This window comes from Polypterus senegalus, chromosome 13 (genome assembly GCF_016835505.1).
Source record: "Polypterus senegalus isolate Bchr_013 chromosome 13, ASM1683550v1, whole genome shotgun sequence".
NCBI classification, from domain to species: Eukaryota; Metazoa; Chordata; class Cladistia; order Polypteriformes; family Polypteridae; genus Polypterus; species Polypterus senegalus.
Genome location: NC_053166.1, coordinates 27,294,770 through 27,312,766, shown reverse-complemented (window position 1 = coordinate 27,312,766; position 17,997 = coordinate 27,294,770). Strand labels below are relative to the sequence as shown.

Sequence of the window (17,997 nt, the reverse complement as noted above, 5' to 3'; positions counted from 1 at the left end):
GATCATAAACTGCAGAATATGATCATAGAATGTGGGGAACTGAAACAAGAAATAGAAAACTTACAAGACAAGCAACTGATTACTCGAGAATGAATGGAAAATGCGACGTCTCGGTCGAACGAGTGGGAAGCTAAATGTACTACGCAAGCTGTCCGTTTAGTGCATGCTAAGCGCCGTAAAAAAGGCAAAACACACCCCGTTTCCTCTTTTAAAGTACGAGCCATAATACAAGGCGATTGGAACCCAGAAACATGGGATGGCAGTATACATAACTCAGATAGTGACGACAATATCTCGGAAGACGACGAAGGGGACAGAGAGGCGCTAACGTATAATACTGACACGTGTACAATTATAGATAAAAAAAGCCATATAAGCCAAAAAAGACTATAAATAAAGCCAAGGGGCACCCCGGTGGACAGCACAGGGTAACGCGAACCGTACGCGATTTTACACAATCAGAGTTTCTGGAACTCGGTAAACAATATAGACAGAAACCAGGCAAGAGCTTGATGCAGTGGATTTTACGTATGTGGGATGAAGGGGGTGATAGTTGTCAATTGACAGATACAGAGATCAAACATTTAGGCTCTATCACCACGAATCCGAAGTTAAGAAATGTCTTACGAGGGGGACAGAATCAAGCGATCGTATCAATAGTGGAATGGGTTGTAAATGCTGTGAAACATGCATATCCAGACGCGAGAGACGTGGAAGATATTGATAGATCTTGGCGTACAGCTTCTGAAGCAATTCAGCAGCTGCGAGAAATGGGTGTGCAGGCAGCTATTTATAAAGCTGCACCAGGAGTTGCGTTTGCTGGCCCTGAAGCTTTCACTGCCGGAATTCAAAACCGTTCAATAAAAAATGCACCGCATCATTTAAAAGGGGCTCTATTATCTATGCTCGCCGGAGTTAATCAGCAGACAGTATGGGATGTGGCCGCATTATTGGGCCAGTTAGATGAATTGGGTGCAACGGTATCGGCTGGGCAGAGACCAGTTAGAGCCATAGCAGGGCATACAATACAAAGAGTAAGCCGTACAAAAATGGTGCGTGATCTGATAGAAGCAGGAATAAATAAAATGGATATCGATGGCAAACCAACAGGGGAAATTTTTCAGAGATGGCAAGCTCTGAGAAAGTCTAAAAAAGACGAAGGCAGAATCCCTCCAACCGCACCGCCTAGTGAGGAGGAAACGAAATACTCCGAACATAAACCGAAACGCTTCTTTTTAACTTTCGGAACGAGTGGCGCACACCCCGACCAACATATTGAGGAGAGGGCAGGTCTCCTGTAGGCGGGGAGGTACGGCCCATTCATACAGGAGACCGACGCCCATACGTCCCGCTAACCATTTACTGGGGTAAAGGAAAAAAAACACATTAGGCTATGGCACTTATGGATACTGGGGCAGAAGTCACTTTACTTCACGGGCAACTGTGGATGGAGGTACCAGGCTTTGGAGAGCAGTGGCTTATCAACCTCACACTGAGACCATCCTGAAGCAACAGGGGGAAGGTAAATCAAGCCAGTGGGCTGAACTTATTGCCGTCGCTATGGCATTAACAGAAAATCAAAGCTTCCCTGTTGTTGTTTATACTGATAGCTGGGCAGTTTTTCAAAGACTAACAGTGTGGATCACAATGTGGAGAAGGGCTGCTTGGACTATTCATGGGAGAGAACTTTGGGGTGGCACAGAACTGTGGGAGCAGCTTTAGACAATGGGCACAAGAGGGGAAACTCTCATTGGTCATGTAGATGCCCATGCCCCTCTGATATCCCTTGAGAGGCTTTATAACCAACAAGCTGATCTAATAGCTGCTGTTCGAGAAATCAACCTGGAAGAAGCCTCTGTAGCAAATGAAGACCTGTGCACCTATGCTGAAGTAATTGTAATCAAGCCTTCCTTAATATCATTAGCAAGGTGGGCTCATGAAACTTCAGGACACATGGGAGCAGAAAAAACATATCAATGGTGTCATCAGCGATGTATACCAGTCACTATTGATATTGTTAAACAAATAGTAAACAATTGCTCCACATGTACAGAAGTAAAACAATGGCCCCTACAGAAGAAGGCAACTGGTAAACTGAAGAGAGGAAGGGGACCAGGACAAATTTGGCAGGTGAATTACATTGGGCCACTGCCACGAGAAAATAGACTATTATATGCTTTAACTGCAGTAGATACTTATTCTGGACTGTTACAAGCTTATCCATCAACAAGAGCTGACCAGAAAGCTACACTTAATGGACTGAGCCAGTTAATCCAAGCATATGGAGTGCCTGAAGAAATCCAAAGTGATCAAGGAAGCCACTTTGCTGGAAGAGACATACAAGAGTGGGCTCAAGGAGCTGGCATTCAATGGACTCTGCATATCCCTTATCACCCACAGGCTGCAGGACTTATTGAGAGAATGAATGGCCTGTTGAAAGAACAAGTTAAAAAACTAACTGGGCACAATCATCTTAAAGGCTGGACTAAAGTTTTAAAGCTAGCTTTATTTAATCTCAATAATCGTCCGTTGGCTGGGTCCACACCTTTTTTGAGACATCAAAATGTCGGAGGAGAGCCACCTGTGTGTGCCCTCCGCCTGACAACAATTAGTCCACTGGCAAACAATGAAGTAACTCCCACAGGGTTATTGGTTAGGGCACCTAAATCACTTAAGATCAAGTTAAACTCCTCAGAAAGACTCAGCTTGGGGAATAACAGGTCAGTGGCCAAAGGAATGGGAGGTGAGAATAAATGTTGAAATGCTTGTAACAGATGCATGCTTAACAGAGACATTAGAGATCTGTGTAAATGAATGGTATTTAGTTTTAGAAAATCAAGGCAATAAAGACATACACATAGCTGAAGGACAGGCCATATGTAAATTGCACATAGAAAAAGTCACACATGTTTTAGTCAGTATTGAACAGTTTAAAGGAGAAATAGGAGGGAAGGTATGGGTTTTAACCCCAGGGCAAAAGCCGAGGGCAGGAGAAATAATAGCTGCAGGACCAGGAGACACTCGAATGGTTCTTTTAACGGGCTCTCAGCCGCCCTGCTTTCCCTTACACAGATTATCCTCACGTGTGGAATAATCGGGATAGATGGTTTCTGGACCGGATGGAGTCGATGCACCCCCTATAACAAAGTCTTTTGGGCTGCTGATACGCCAGGAACGGAAAAGTATGTAACCTTGAACTTCACCCTTACCAAGAACTGTACCTGGCAGTTACGAGACAAGACATCTACGGCTCCATTTCACATGAAACTGGAATATCCTGACTTGTTACCTTTACCTGTGATGACTTATGAAAACACTGAAATAACTGTGACTGTGCATAATAACGTATCTGTCTGGTTGGCTATGATGAACTGTAAACCTGATTCTAATGGACTATCATGTTGGACAATTGAAGGGGGGCAACAACTGACTGCAATATCAACACCTGAAAATGATGTAATATTATATGTGTTTAAACAGGAAGCAACAACGAATGTAAAAGCAAAGGTAATGTTATGGGAAATTCATAAGACTAGGAGAGGAAATGGTTATCCATTTGATGCAACATTACTTAGACAAATGAAAGGTTGTAAAAAAGCTAGGATAGCACATAAAATAATTACTGTAGCACTCAACATTAATGTTAGTGGGTTTGATATAAAACATCACGAGTTTCCAAGAGGAGAACATATAGTACCACGCAGTACAGGTGCGACATATAAGTGTAAAAACATACAATCCTTATGGCCTCCTCATAAGGTAGAAATAAAACGAAGGCCAAAGCGAGACATGTGGGGAGCTATAGGTACTGGTTTAGGAGTAGGAGGTTTAGGTTTAGGATCTCTTAATACTGCTGATATAGCAGCAATATATCACAAATATCATCTATTGGTGTGAAACAAGCCAATAGTCTGCAAACTTTGGCTCATTGGGGGCCAGAGTTGGCAGACAGGCATATACAGGAGTTGCTATTATGGAAGACTCACCATGGGTGGTTAAATGAGTCCTTATGGACTGGTTTACAAAGCCAATGGGCCATAGATGAAGAATCAGCTTGCTATTTAAAACAGATTATTACTATACAGCAGTATTTAAATTTTAAGACAGATTGGGGATTAAAAAACCCCCAACATTGGAAAAGAATTAAAATTACCAGCAGACTGGTGGTTGCAGCCTAAGTCCTTCATGTGTGAGGAATCAATATGCCAAGCTGTATTTCAGGTAGCAACCACTGCTGAAGAAGACAATGTTTGGTGTCCGTTTCATGTCTTACCTGTTTTACTAGGAGGAACATGGTGGACACCCATAGTAGATAGACAATGGATAGATCTAAATAATAATACTGTTGAACCTGGTTTTTGTTATAACTGGCAAGAAGGGTTCGGTATGTCAAAGGGTGGGTACATTGCCACACCCCTGTTTGCATCCTTTAGCTGGAGACTGTTATTGGCGCCAAATAGCAGTAAACTCCACTGAAGTGTTTCAAACTGATACCACTTCTGCATGTGCAGTGACAGTAAATAACATCACTTGGAGTGATGGTACCCACTACAAAGGCCCAGGGGTATCCTGTCGCACCAATGTGAGTAATATACGAGATGACTATTTTGGAAGAACCTACATGTTAACTACATGGGAGGATATACATTGGGAAACAGAAGCTAACCCATTTCTGAATTTACAATTTACCTACGAAATAGAACTACCGAAATATAAAGCGATTTTAGAGCATGCTAAACAATATGAACATCTTTTTAATGTAACGTTACAAAAAGCAAGGGACCTACTAGTAAGATTGAAAACAGATGAAACAAAAGTAATTACCTCTGCAGAAGAAATATCTACACATCACTGGTGGGATGTTTTCACTAAGTGGTCACCATCGAGTAATACTATTGTAAATGTACTTGTTCATCCAATTGTACTGTTAATTATTATTATTATCATTTTTACCATTACCAATATTTACTTACATTTGCGTATTAGACAAGTGAAGCAGGAGCTAGACGGCACTACACCCCACGTCGTTACAAGCATTCTTGAGGAGCTGTTTACATTGTGAAGGGGGACTGAGTACCTTTTGCTTTGTGAATAAGATTCTCAGGGATTGTTTTGTCACAGATCCAGTGACAAAGGGTGGTCTGTTATACTAAGGTTGTTATAATATTAAGAATTGTGTCACTGTATCTGTTTTACCTCTCTTTAAATGTATTTTTCATTCTTTTTCTGCGTAACATGCCATGAAGAGCTGAGCCAGCTTTAGCACAGAGTGTCAGCTTTCAGAATTGCTGGGCTAGGCAAAGCATAAAGACAGACAAGAACAGCTGTTGTCAGCCCTAAAAGGCCTAAGTGTTATATGATCTGACTGTCTGATGCTTAGCTTAAGTTTGTCTACCTTGTTTGGCATTGTACTGGGGGATTTGGTCGTGTGGACACAATATAAAAGAACGCTGGAACCTTGCCAAGCTTTGAAGACCTGCGGGAGTGGAAGCCATAGACTCCAAGGCCACCTCCGTTGTGACAGAAAAAAAAGCAATTTCTACACGACCGAATCCCCGCGGTTAAAAGATGAAATTTGACTGGTCTTCCCTGTCGTTTTATAGCAACGTAAGCCGCATTAAACAAGCTAAGTATATTCTGTCTTTTCTGTGATTTTGTCACCGCCTATCGCCGAAAAGAGGGATATCGCCGTTATAATTTATACTTATTTAAATAAAGGTTTATTAAAACGCCGCAATATAAAAGAACATATTTCCATGGAGCTAACACTCCCATCGGAAACAGTACCTGGAGCTTTATAGGGTAAAAAATATATCCTCATTCGGAATACATGCATTTCATGTGTGGTCCGTGTCTACAACAATCTATGTAAACACATCGTTAAAACAGAAGCGTTTTTCAAGTTTTAGGAATAATTGACAAAATGTAGACATGAAGTGTATAATGTGTGAAGCCTGAAATCCAAATATCAAATAAGCACTTTCACAAAAGGTACAAGTATAAGAAAACAAGTGCACTTTTATTCAAGAATATAACCAAAGATAAAAGAAAGCACGTTACAGTAGGCTGCTGATGCAACAGCTTGCGTGGTGCAATGCTAAGCACTGCTGACTCCCAATCAGGAGGTCGCGGTTTCAATATCAGGTACTTCTCAAATTTACCGTTTTGAGTAGTAAGCTGCCCTTATTGTTAATATTATACTATAAAAACATACATTTGATTTGTGTCTGTAACAGCCGGTGTAAATTTATAGTACTTGTCAAAGTTAGCGTTATTTATTTCAGTATTTGAAAAATACTGAATTTTTCACAGTATTTGAAATCAAAACTGTGATTCTTTCCTAGTGAACAGAAGGACACACAAAATCACTGATGGGAGCAGAAGCTATCCAACCAAAAACACAAACAGACGCGGACAAAAGTGAATACAAGATGGTGAGCTGAAATGTCCATCAGTCTATATAATGAAGTAATCTTAATTTGAAATTCTGCAACTCTAAAACACAAGGCTTGATGTTTGGTATGGGATTGTGGGTATCCCACAATCCCACACAAATTTAGTAATTCCTGCAAAGTCTTATTTTTAATGTGCAATTATTCCCCACACATATTTATTTGGTAAGCAAGCTCTCTTTTTCTTGCAAGAATATTCAATGTTTTTTAAATAAATATTTTATAATTGTGGCTAATTTGTACTTGAATTTGCCAATCTGATCAGCCATTTAGCATGCAACAGGATTCCAACACATGGCCAGCACATAATGCCCTGTGTGTAAACCCGGCTTTACAAGGAACTCAACAAAACTTTGTTTAATTGAAGGCTAAAATCAGGCTGAAATACATTTGTGTGCATAGATCAATGCAAAAATTCAGAAAATTGGCTTGGATTGCTTAGTGATTTGTATTCAGTTTATCTGGCATTTGATGAACTAACCATTTTCAGTTTGTAGATGCACTGACACACTCAAAGAAACTCATAATCATCACTGGGACCACTAAACCAAACCTACAATGCTTTGAAGAAAGCGGGAGTAGCCAGCAGAAAACTGAAGAGACACAGGGAGAACATGCAAACTCTGTGTAGGCAATCAGGTGCTGGATTTAAACCTACTGTAGTAGACTGGATCTGTGAAGAGGCAGAGCTAATCATTGTGTGCTACTGTACCCCTAAGCTAGGAATATGTTAATTATATTTGAACTAAATATCTCATATTTTTTAAATTAGCAGAATTCACACCTACATCTAATGTACTGCCGGTGTTTTAGAGTATTCTGTCAGCCTTCAGTATTTCCTTTGATCTATGTGCTGAAATTGTAACAAACACTTTTTAAATTGAGTCAAGAGTCTAATGATTTAATAGACCAATCAAAGGTGGGATACAGCTATCTAAATGAGTCATTCTGTGGTCCTTCACCAATACTGATGCAGATGTTAAATGTGCCTAAAGATGTTTGATCCTCAGTAAGGCAGCATGTTTCCAAGGGTAACATCTAGGTCAGCACCAACATTGATGGACTGAAAAACAGAAGTCTACGTGACCATCATCATCAGGTCCTTCCAGGAAAACCCTAAATACAAAGAGGACTGTTTGATTTATGTTAGGTAGATTGCCCAGATGGGACTGGGCGGTCTCTTGGTCTGGAACCCCTACAGATTTTATTTTTTTTCTCCAGCATTTGGAGTTTTGTTTTTTCTGTCCACCCTGGCCATCGGACCTTACTTATTCTATGTTAATTAATGTTGACTTATGTTTATTTTTTATTGTGTCTTCTATTTTTCTATTCATTTTGTAAAGCACTTTGAGCTACATTTTTTTTGTATGAAAATGTGCTATATAAATAAATGTTGATTGATTGATTGATTGAGTGTCAAAGCCTTCATTTAAATAATCTTTGAAATTTCACAAAGAGTTTTAGATTGTCACAGCATGCATGTATTACGCTCAATTGTACACAGTGACAACCCAAGGCATAGTGTTGTAAACAGCCCCTAAAATTATCTGAGACTTGCTATGACAAAATTAATTTTTCATAGCAAGTACCTGGTTCTAGGTTTGGGGTCTTGTGTGCATACAACACATAAAAGCAGACATAGTGATACTCCGATCATTTGGCCATCAAATCTAAAACAGTGAATATTCACTACAAAAGACTCAAATTGGTGAATGGTAAATTGACCGATGACAAAAAAGCTGCATGGTAATTCAGTTGAAGTAGAGGTATTATAGTAGCTGAGCATGTGTGAACACCTTTTTTTGCAGCACACTACCTGTAGTGCAAACAAAGAGCAGCAAGTCAAGGCGGACATTACCAGTGAGAGAATATTCAGATGTTTACCTTTACGTTAAAGGACGTGGAATAATAAAGTAAAAAAAAGCAACTGGAGGAGTTATGCTGTGCAATTAGACAAACAGCAAGAAAAGCTGATTTAATGATTTCAGGCCCTTTTATTTTGTCCTTTAACTCTTTCAGGGCGGATATCAACTTTTGTCAAAAGGAGGGGTTGACGGTGGTAATCAACTGTAAACAGTGACAAACCCCTTCATTATGTTTTAGTTGGACTGTCTTTGCTAGAAAGAAAGTTACCTTCATTGGTTTGACTGAAATTCCCCGCACTCATGTGAGTAGCAAGTAGCTAACAACAACAAAAATGGCATTGATATCTGGTGAGAGATCGAAGCGAATGTGTAAAGCAAAATACTCCATTTTGCATGTTATTGCTGAATTGGACTGTGACTTGTTGGATTCCAATTTTGATACAAGTGATTGACAATGAATGAGGTACCAGTATCAGCTGATCAGTCCCCAGCTGATCATAGAGCTGAACAGGTTCGTGTAGCTTGTATACGATAAAGTTCGCCTGGGAGGATCCCCACTTACAATGACAAGAGGTACAAACCAGATTGGGATGCAGATTGTATGTGATCTTCTATGTGCTCTCTGTGTGTGAATCACTACTTGCTTCTTATACCGGCTCTCTTCCTCCAACTGGACACAGAATCCATTACATTCGTGATATTACAACTCTCTGAATAAGTAAAATACTGAGAGGTATACGTGATATCATTTTCATGAAGATAGGAGTTAAAGCACGTTATTAAACATGGGTTTCACGGCGCAGTGATTGTGTGCGACCTTCAATGAAATAATTTATTGCAGCAGTACTCATGGGCGGCTCTAGGCTTGTGGCGGCCCTGGGCAGAGAAAGAATCGGTGGCCTCTTCGCCCGCCAATGTCAATATGTTATCTTATGCACGGTGGATGGCCACGTCCGTTGCGGACACTGCATTGCCGCCTCATGCTCATGACACAAGCGTTTAACTTTTGTTGAAATTTGCCGCTGCGTTTTTAGCTGTGTTGTTTTTTTCTCTTTCTGTTTTATATTCAATATATATTGGTGTGGCCTCCCCTGCAGTCCTTGCTTTTCTTTCTCCAAGTAACCGATCGCCACACAATCAGCTTTGTAATAGACGTTAAGCCATCTGTAAGCTTAGAACGCTGATTCTTCAAAACGTTGAAGGAACATTGAAATATCTTCTTAGTACTTGTTTAATTATTCTATCCTTCACGCCAGTCCCAGTGAAGAATATAGATTATTTAAATGAAGTTAAAGTTTTATCTGTATAATATAATCAACATATTTTGCTGCATTTCATCTTAAAAATGGTATTGTCATCATATGTAAATATGAGCTTTATAAAGTGGCTCAGGTTGTGTAACATTATAACTGTAGTGCAAGTTTACAGTGAGGTGATTGTACTTATAAGGACAAACAGTTCTACAAGGAGCACTTGATTGAGTGCGTTTATAGTTCTTGGGATGAAACTGTTTCTGAACCGCGAGGTTCGTACAGGAAAGGCTTTGAAATGTTTTGCTGTGGCTGAGACAGCGTGTCCATGAAACTGTATACCGATAATTCTCTTTCCAATCAGCTGCTGCTGTGATTCCCCACTCAGATACAGTGATATAAATACTCCGAGTGGTGCAGTGAGAGTAATATGGAAAAAGATGATCCGCTGTGGCAACTCCTAACGGGAGGAGCTGAAAGAAGAAGAAGAAGATGCAGTGAGAGTAACAACGCTAAAGCAGTTATGGTATTTGGAATACTATGGCTATTCCCTAGACCATCATATTGTTACAAGTTAATTACAATCAGATGCATTACACTAATAAACAATATGCGGTTAGTTTCAGTGTATTTATAAAGCCGCGTCTGTAAAATAAAGGGTATCCACACAAGAACAGTACCATTGCTTTGACACTGGGTGCCGCCAGTCTGCAAAACCTAGTGGAAAACTTGGGTACGACAAGGTATGAGGTACCGTGGAAAAGTGTGTGGCTTTACGCCAAGTGTAGGTTTTATACATCATGATTTGAACGTGGAAAAGTTTTACGCAACATTTCTGTGCGTACACACCATTCATACATGAGGCCCCTGGTATTATAGGTGTATAGAGTGAAGGGAAAAGGACTGTTCCTTGTGGTTCTCCAGTGTTCCTCACATCCGTAGAAGAAGCACAGTCCTTGACATTTTGGTCTGCCTAACAATAGTCAATTATCCAGGACACCATAGGCTCATCCACCGCCATATCTCAGAGTTTACCTCTTACCAGGAATGGCTGGATGGTACTGAAGATGCTGAAGAAATCAAAAAAACATAATCATCACGGTGCTGCCAGCTTTGTTCAGGCAAGAATAGGACTTGTGGAGGAGATACTCCACTCCAATCTTTGTCCAATAGGCAACCTGCAGTGTTTCCAGGTGGTGTACCATAGGGGGATTCATATAGTTCAGAACTAGTCTCTCTTAGGTCTTCATGTTGTGAGGCATAAGTGCCACTGGTCTGTAGTCATTAGTTGAAGAGGTGCCTGCCTGCTTTCTTTGGAACAGGAACAATGCTGGATGTTTTCTACAGCAGCCGCGTTTTCTGAAACCTTAGGAACAGACTGAAAACGTGACAGAGGACACCACATGTTTGGTCAGCATAGGCCTTAAGAACTCGAGGACTGACTCCATCTGGTCCTGCAGCTTTTCCTGTGTGTAGCTTCTTCAGATATCTCCTTACTTGGTCTTCAGTTGTGGTCAGAGGTGGAGTCGTCAGTGGATATTAAAGTTGACATGGTAGGAGTTGTTCATGTTGTAAGTATGGTGTGGGGAGACTGGTCATTGGAAGAAGGTGGCAGTGGAGGGGAAAATGTATTCAAAAATTAGTACAGGGTGTTAGCTATGTCCGCATCCCCTTTTAGCACCCATGAATCAAACAATATCTAAAATGTTGTGATAAAATTAAAAATGAATAAATATTACTGGAAAACCTGAAGATGAAAAGAGGATGGATAATTCAGTAACACAACAATCCAAAACTTACCCTAACCCTAAACCCTAACCCTCAAAATCATCTATGAAATACTTACTGGAACAAAAATGTAACGTTTACAATAAAATTTTCTTTCACCAGAACTGGAAATTATGGAACATGGAAACATATTACATTTTTTGCTTGTAAGATAACCAAAGAATATTTCTAATCTAAAAAAAATCTAGAAGAAAATGTCTGAAGAACTTCCTAAAACAAGAACAGAAAGACTACACTGTGGCTACAAGAAATATTTTGGAAGAAAGAATTTCAGCCAGAGTTGGTTTTACTAAGTATGACTGATAGGGAGACTAAAATTTTGCAAAACCCCCTTTACAGCAACTCATACAAAGTTAAGAAACCTTGAAAACAATACATGAAAAGACACTGAAAGAAGTCAATTGTGGGATCACGGTCAGGGATAGTAGGAGCCATTAACACTTTAATGCAATTATGCTACAAAAGGTTTAGCAGGAGAAGGAGTGAAGTATGTAATATCCATCTTAATAAAAGGACAAGTGTCTGTGTGTGTGTCTGTGTATCTGCAAATCTGTCTGGATGCTATATCTCTGTCATATGCCATTTGGTATGGAATTTGTAAAAACTTGTAATACACCATTTGTTGGTGTGAAAAATGCAATGCATTTTATTACTACAAATGTTTGATATGTTATCTTTTGGAATGAAAAACACATTAAAATATTTGGTACACTGCAAATGTCAACTCTGAATATGTTGAGATCTATGTTGGCTATTTAGATTTCAATTTATGCTAGAAGGAAAGCACAGCTAGTCATGTAATATTATAATCCTGCATGTATCATATTCAGCATAAACAAAACAGGATGAAGCACATATCTTTTAAAGTAGAATAGATTTAGTATGTTGTATCGATATTAGAAGCAAAGAAATCTGACGATGATGCACATTCTTTTCTTTATAAGAGCAGTTATACCCAACATCAGAAAACCCAAATGTTACATTGTCAGAGTTTTGTTTTTGAAATCTATTGAGATTGGCAAATAAATAATAATTAAGCATTAAAATATACAGAAATAAACAGTTTAACCTGTTGCATGCAGAGGCTGTGTTAACTTTTCTTTTTGACATAAAACAATAAAACATTGTGGAAGAATAATTTTAGGGTAACAAAGCCTTCCACTACACTAGTTCGAATGGAATCAAACAGTGTGAGGTTCTTCTTACAGTGGCTGGAGTGCCAATCCTGCAAGCAACCCACAGGTTTTCCCTGCAAGTTGGAGGCACATCAGGAAACCAGATAAAGGTCAAGTGAACAGTGACAATAATGTAATACACAAAATGTACTGAAGCATGTCTAAGACATCAAATGTCCTGTAAACAACAAGATTGGACAGTTGTTATATACACAGAAATTTCAAGGGTGGTGGCTAAATCCAAAGGATAAAATAATAATAAGTATATAGCAAAATAGACTTTAATTTTATATAGATCATTTGGGTGTAAATCAACAAACTAACCAGAGTAAATGTATGCATCAATTGACACTGTTATGTAAATACAGTTGCTTATAAGTAGACTGTATTTTAATATTTTTTAATATTTGACTATTCTGATCATGCTGTTGAAGAATGCTCCCTGTTCAAGCATTACCAGAAAAATAATAAATGACAAGATGGATAAGCTTTTTTCCTGCCTGATTACTGACTACAGGTTATCAGATTTGTCTTTATAAGATTCTTTCTTTAGTTAAGATGTTGATTTCTAGCACAGCTTTGGTGTCCCTGGGTGGAAGGTCAGTTTCCTCCATTGGGAGACATCCCGTGGATTGTCGGTTTGTTTCCATCTGTGCGTGAAACTTCCTCTGGAGATTGTGACCGTCAAAAATGAACAGTAAGAGAAAAGCTTGTTCTTTTGCAGATAAGGCACTCGGTTAGATCCCAAGCCATTAGAACAGGAGGGGTTTTGTATCTAGAGTTGGGGTTAGTTTTTAGTGTAGTTAGGTTAAGAGAGAATAAAAAAGATTTCTGTGACTGCCTTTTGCTTGCTAGAGAGAGCATATGTCTTGTTAGAGGACTTAATTAAGATGGTGATTTCTACCACAAAATACAATTTGACTATGTATACCCATACTTTTTATGCAAGTGCAGTTTGTTTAAAAAATAAATGCATTTCAATAATAAATACACTGAGTAAAGATGAGGACATTCCATATCACATTTACAGTTACCTTGAGTCAGCTATGCTGTAATGAATTTTCACTAAAGCATCTGTCTGCACATCCTGTGCTTCTTGCTTGATTGATTCGTTTAAAACCAGCGCCCAGTTTTTAATTTACCACACAACATTTATTTTTTATTATTTCAGTTTCCAATATGTAATATAGTTAGTTACCTTTTTAGACATCAAGGAAAATTATTGAAATTTAAATTATAGGTTTAAACTTTGTTAATTGAAAATAACATGAATTTTATAATAGTACAGCTTTGTATTACAATTATTGGTGCTCTAATACATTAAGAACTTTGATTTATCAAGAAATCTTTCACTGCTTGACTAAAGCCTGTTTAAAAATTAAGTTGACAATTAGAATCTATAATAAAACTGAAATGTGAGTGAAACAAGGAAACTTACATGAAACGTCTTTATGAAGTGGGAATTGTGATACTTCTTCAAGTCCTTCACACATGTGCTGTTAAATGTTTCATAAATGTACCTTACGATATTGAATATTTGAAGACTCCACACCACACGTACTTGAGAACGATCACTGTAGGGTTGACCAGCATTCTGACACCGAGGAATTATTATCCTTTGACAATATTTTGGAAATATTTTTAATAGGATTTGTTCAAAATTCTGAGGAGAGAGCAAGAACATTTATAAAAGTAGAACTACTACAAGATTCAGGAATTTTTGCAAATTGTCTTAAATATCAGTTAGTTAGTTAGTTAGTAGTTAGCATTGCATACTAAATCGGGCTAACAAATACAAAAGAAACACAGCCTACAAATGGCAGTTATAAGCTGGAGCTCCACCCTAGACTCCTCCCTTATATACCTCTAGTTCTGCCAATCTTGTTATGTTGCTAGGCAATGCTTACAATACACAGTCATGTGATCATGGAGTTGGAGAATAAAAGAGAAGTAAGCCGTTCCAAGGTTGTCCTTGCAGTGTGTCTAAATGTCTTTGTTAAAAGCAATTTAACATTTAAATGTTTACAATTGCATTTTTTTAGATTACTTACCTCTGCATGCATACATTTTGACTTTCTACTCAACACCTTACCATTCATTTTAATAAAGTACAATAACATTATAATCTTGTTTTAACTAATCCTGGTGTGTTCAAATGAATCCTCCTCTTGAAAACAACTTTTCGAACTTGGACAAATGCACAAAGTCAAGCTCCATTGCACTATAATACTTTAAAGGAACTGCTGGCCAATGCAGTCAAACCAAAAAACAAGATAGTTAGGTTATATTTGGAATGAGTGACCTACCATAAAGTATTCGTCAAAACCGTCAGGAAATTTATAGTCACAGTACATCAGAATTGTTCCACTTAAGACTGATTTATTCCACAAATCAGAAGGAGAAATTTGTTCATATCCTGTTAAACAACAGTATATAAATGTTTTGTTTGTGTTGTTAAATTTACGGAGTAGTGTTATAAAGTGTTGAAATCTTCCAACATACACTGCAGCATTAGCATTAGATGTCATGATGCTATTTATTACTTTCTTTTCTTCAAACTCAAAATTAAAGATTGTAAGTGAGTTGTCATTGCAATAACTTGAGTTCTTTTCATTCTGTATTTCTATGTGCCTACTGCATCCATCATAAGTAGTCCCAATGACATTCCAGTTTTGTTTTGATAAAAACTCCTCAAATGCTTCGTTGACATATTTGGAATCATCCTTTGCAGATATAAATAAGAAATCATTTGGGTCTATCAATATCTAGAGGAACAGAAAAATAAATGAAAACAACAGACAGATTATTATCACTGTTGTGTATGCATCACTTTGTATGTCTTGGGCAATAAAATATGACTCAAGTGAATCTAAACATACTGTAGTATGATTTTATATTTTGGCATTTTAAGTCTGAAGATGTGTCAGATGTGAATTGAGGGTGAACACAACAGAGCTGTGAAAAACTGCATAAAGAAATCAGTCAGACATGAATCCTGGGGATTGTGTGATCCCGGTCTGAGAATGAATGCTGGCTTGTTTGATTTCTGTTCATTCAGTATGTTTCCTGCACCATTTTCAGTGATTTAATAGTGGATGTGTAACCCACTAACTCAGCAGAAAAAATGTAAATAAAGTATTTGCAGATTAGTTAGTTTAACAGAACAGAATTTGGTAGAACCTATTCTGCTTGCATCCTCTGGGTGACATGCCTCAGGTGACTTTCGGCAGTTGATGAACTATGAGCATATGAAAAGAGTAGGAGGTATAGGCAGGAATCAAGGGGAGACTTATCATGGGACAAAGCTGAATGAGATGGTGGAAGCTAGCGAGAGCTGAGAAACTACTTTCATGAGAGAGCTGCAATAGAGAGACCCAAAAGGTTTGTAAGGATCACTGAGAAACAATAGGGGTTATTGTCATAAGAGAATTGTGAGATCCTGACCAACAGAATGCTGTTAGAGTAGCAGGACGTCTCTGGCAGTTGATAGAAGTTGGCATGAATGTTAGAGCTGATGTGTGAGAACCATCAATTGCCCACAGAAATGGCTTGGAGTTTTGAACTGTGAGAGAGGCACAGTAGTTGCCAAAGTATTTGTGTACACCAGTATTGTTTCAGTAAGAGTGACATCACATGTCCCAACCATCATTCTGGGATCAACGCGGAGCTTATACTGTATGAAGAACAGGAAGTGACATAGAGGCACATGGGTAAGGACAGACATAGTAACAACTCTCTCTTTCTATGTCATTTCTTGAGGCTTGTGGTATAGCGGGTCCACAGCTCACTGAGCAAAGGCCATTTTTAAATAATCACCGCACCCGAGGCGGCTTCGTGAGGGGGATGTGTAGCGAGCAGCGGGGCGTGCGTCAATGTGGGCGCTTCTCACCGTGTGCACAGGTGAGGAACTGCCCACATTCGTGATTGCTCCCGTGGCTAATGCTACAGCTGTGATGGCCCCTCACGTTATAAAAAAGCGCAAGTGGTTGAAGGGGGTGAAAAAAGAAACGATTGGGGAAAAGATGGAAAGAGGAGAAAAGAGAGAGAGGAAAAGAGGACGGAGGTTACAGGGAGCGAGGAAGCAGGCGGTGCGTGCGTGTGTTGAGCGCGCGATCGAGGGCAGCTGTAAGGAAGCTGGGTGTTAGGCCAACATCCAGACGTTTGAGTTGATGTTGCTCCCGCTGAGTGACCAGGTAGCGGGAGTGCCTAGAGGAAAGCGACGAGCCGCAGAAGGCCGCGGAAAGGCAGCGGAAGTCGGGAGGCTTGGTGGTGGAGTCCCCAATGTGTGCGTCCTGGTCATTGGTGGACATCAAGTCTCGGGGACTGGGATGAGAGCCAAACCAAAGCCAGGGATCGGGAGGTCTCCAGTCTCGCGAAAGTGTAAGAGGAGGGCAGCTGCAGAGAGCGTCTTGCCTGCTGCTAAGCCCAAACGGGATAAGCAGGTGAGACGCTAACAGAAACGTTACACCGGATTTGTTGTTTTAAAGAACTGCTTCCTAAAGAAGATTTTAACCTCTCGTTTTAAAGGATTGTTTTTTCTATTTATTGATTTTAACCTCCACGTTCTTTTATTGGATTATTTATTGAATGAACTGCACTATTTATTGGAACACTGTTTTTGTTTTGATTGTTTCTTTTAATAAAAGCACTGTTTCACTTTTAACCATCCCCTTGCTCAGATGCTCAATTATTGCCTGCACTGACTAGCTCACTCGGTAACATTATCGACGGTGTTGGGTTCAAGGATTCCCAAACAGCCATGGGAGTGTGGAGCCAGAACCCACATCGTCACAAGGCTCCATATGCATCTCAAAATCTAAATACTCAATGAAGGCACATTTGTTTTAAATGATTTTTAATTAGTGTCCTTACACTCAACAGTGGTATCATTCTTTATACTTGTACTACCTCAAAGTACGGTATAATGTTTAAAAGTTTGTGTTATTTCATCTGTTTTGTTATGTACAGTTTTTTTGCAATCAGGTTTACTTCCAAGGTCCTACTGGTGTCTACCAATGATTTTTTTTATTTTGTACGTTTTTAATTCTAATAATGTAACATGACATATGAAGGCTATTGTTAAATATTGGAAAGCAAGTAATTATATTATTATACTAAATTATTACAATCCAATCTAGAGTCACATAGACCCCAGGCCAAACCTGAATCTGGTGCCAGTCTATTGCAGGGCCCAATCTCACACACATTCACATTCAAACATGGCTGGCATGGAATCTGCAGTATGTCTGGAATGTGGGAGGAAAACCAGAGGAACTGGAGGAAAACACATGCTGATAACGTGTAAACTCCATACAGACTGGGCACAGGATACAAACCCAGGACTCTAGAACTGTGAGACGGCAGCATTAACAACAGTGCTACAAAATCCTCATACTGTACTTTTCAAATTTTATATTTTATATTGTATTGGGTTGTATTTTTATCTCTTTAATGTGTGTTGTGATAG

The 17,997-nt window shown here is 39.1% G+C and overlaps 1 protein-coding gene across 5 annotated transcripts in view; it reads right to left on the bottom strand.

The window, feature by feature from the left end:
- LOC120542992 (extracellular calcium-sensing receptor-like) overlaps positions 1 to 17,997 on the bottom strand; it is a 35,540-nt gene that overhangs the window by 11,685 nt on the left and 5,858 nt on the right. For 3 of the 5 annotated variants that reach the window (XM_039775790.1, XM_039775792.1, XM_039775791.1), the window contains exons 1-2: positions 14,837 to 14,912; positions 14,092 to 14,193 (exon numbers count right to left, since the gene is read on the bottom strand). The exons of 1 other annotated variant lie outside the window; for it this stretch is intronic. In XM_039775790.1, coding sequence (XP_039631724.1) covers positions 14,092 to 14,193; positions 14,837 to 14,884 — 150 coding nt within the window. In that variant the 5' untranslated portion in view covers positions 14,885 to 14,912. Of the gene's footprint in view, positions 1 to 14,050; positions 14,194 to 14,836; positions 14,919 to 17,997 lie in introns of those variants that run through there. One more of the 5 variants, XM_039775793.1, reaches the window with a different exon arrangement.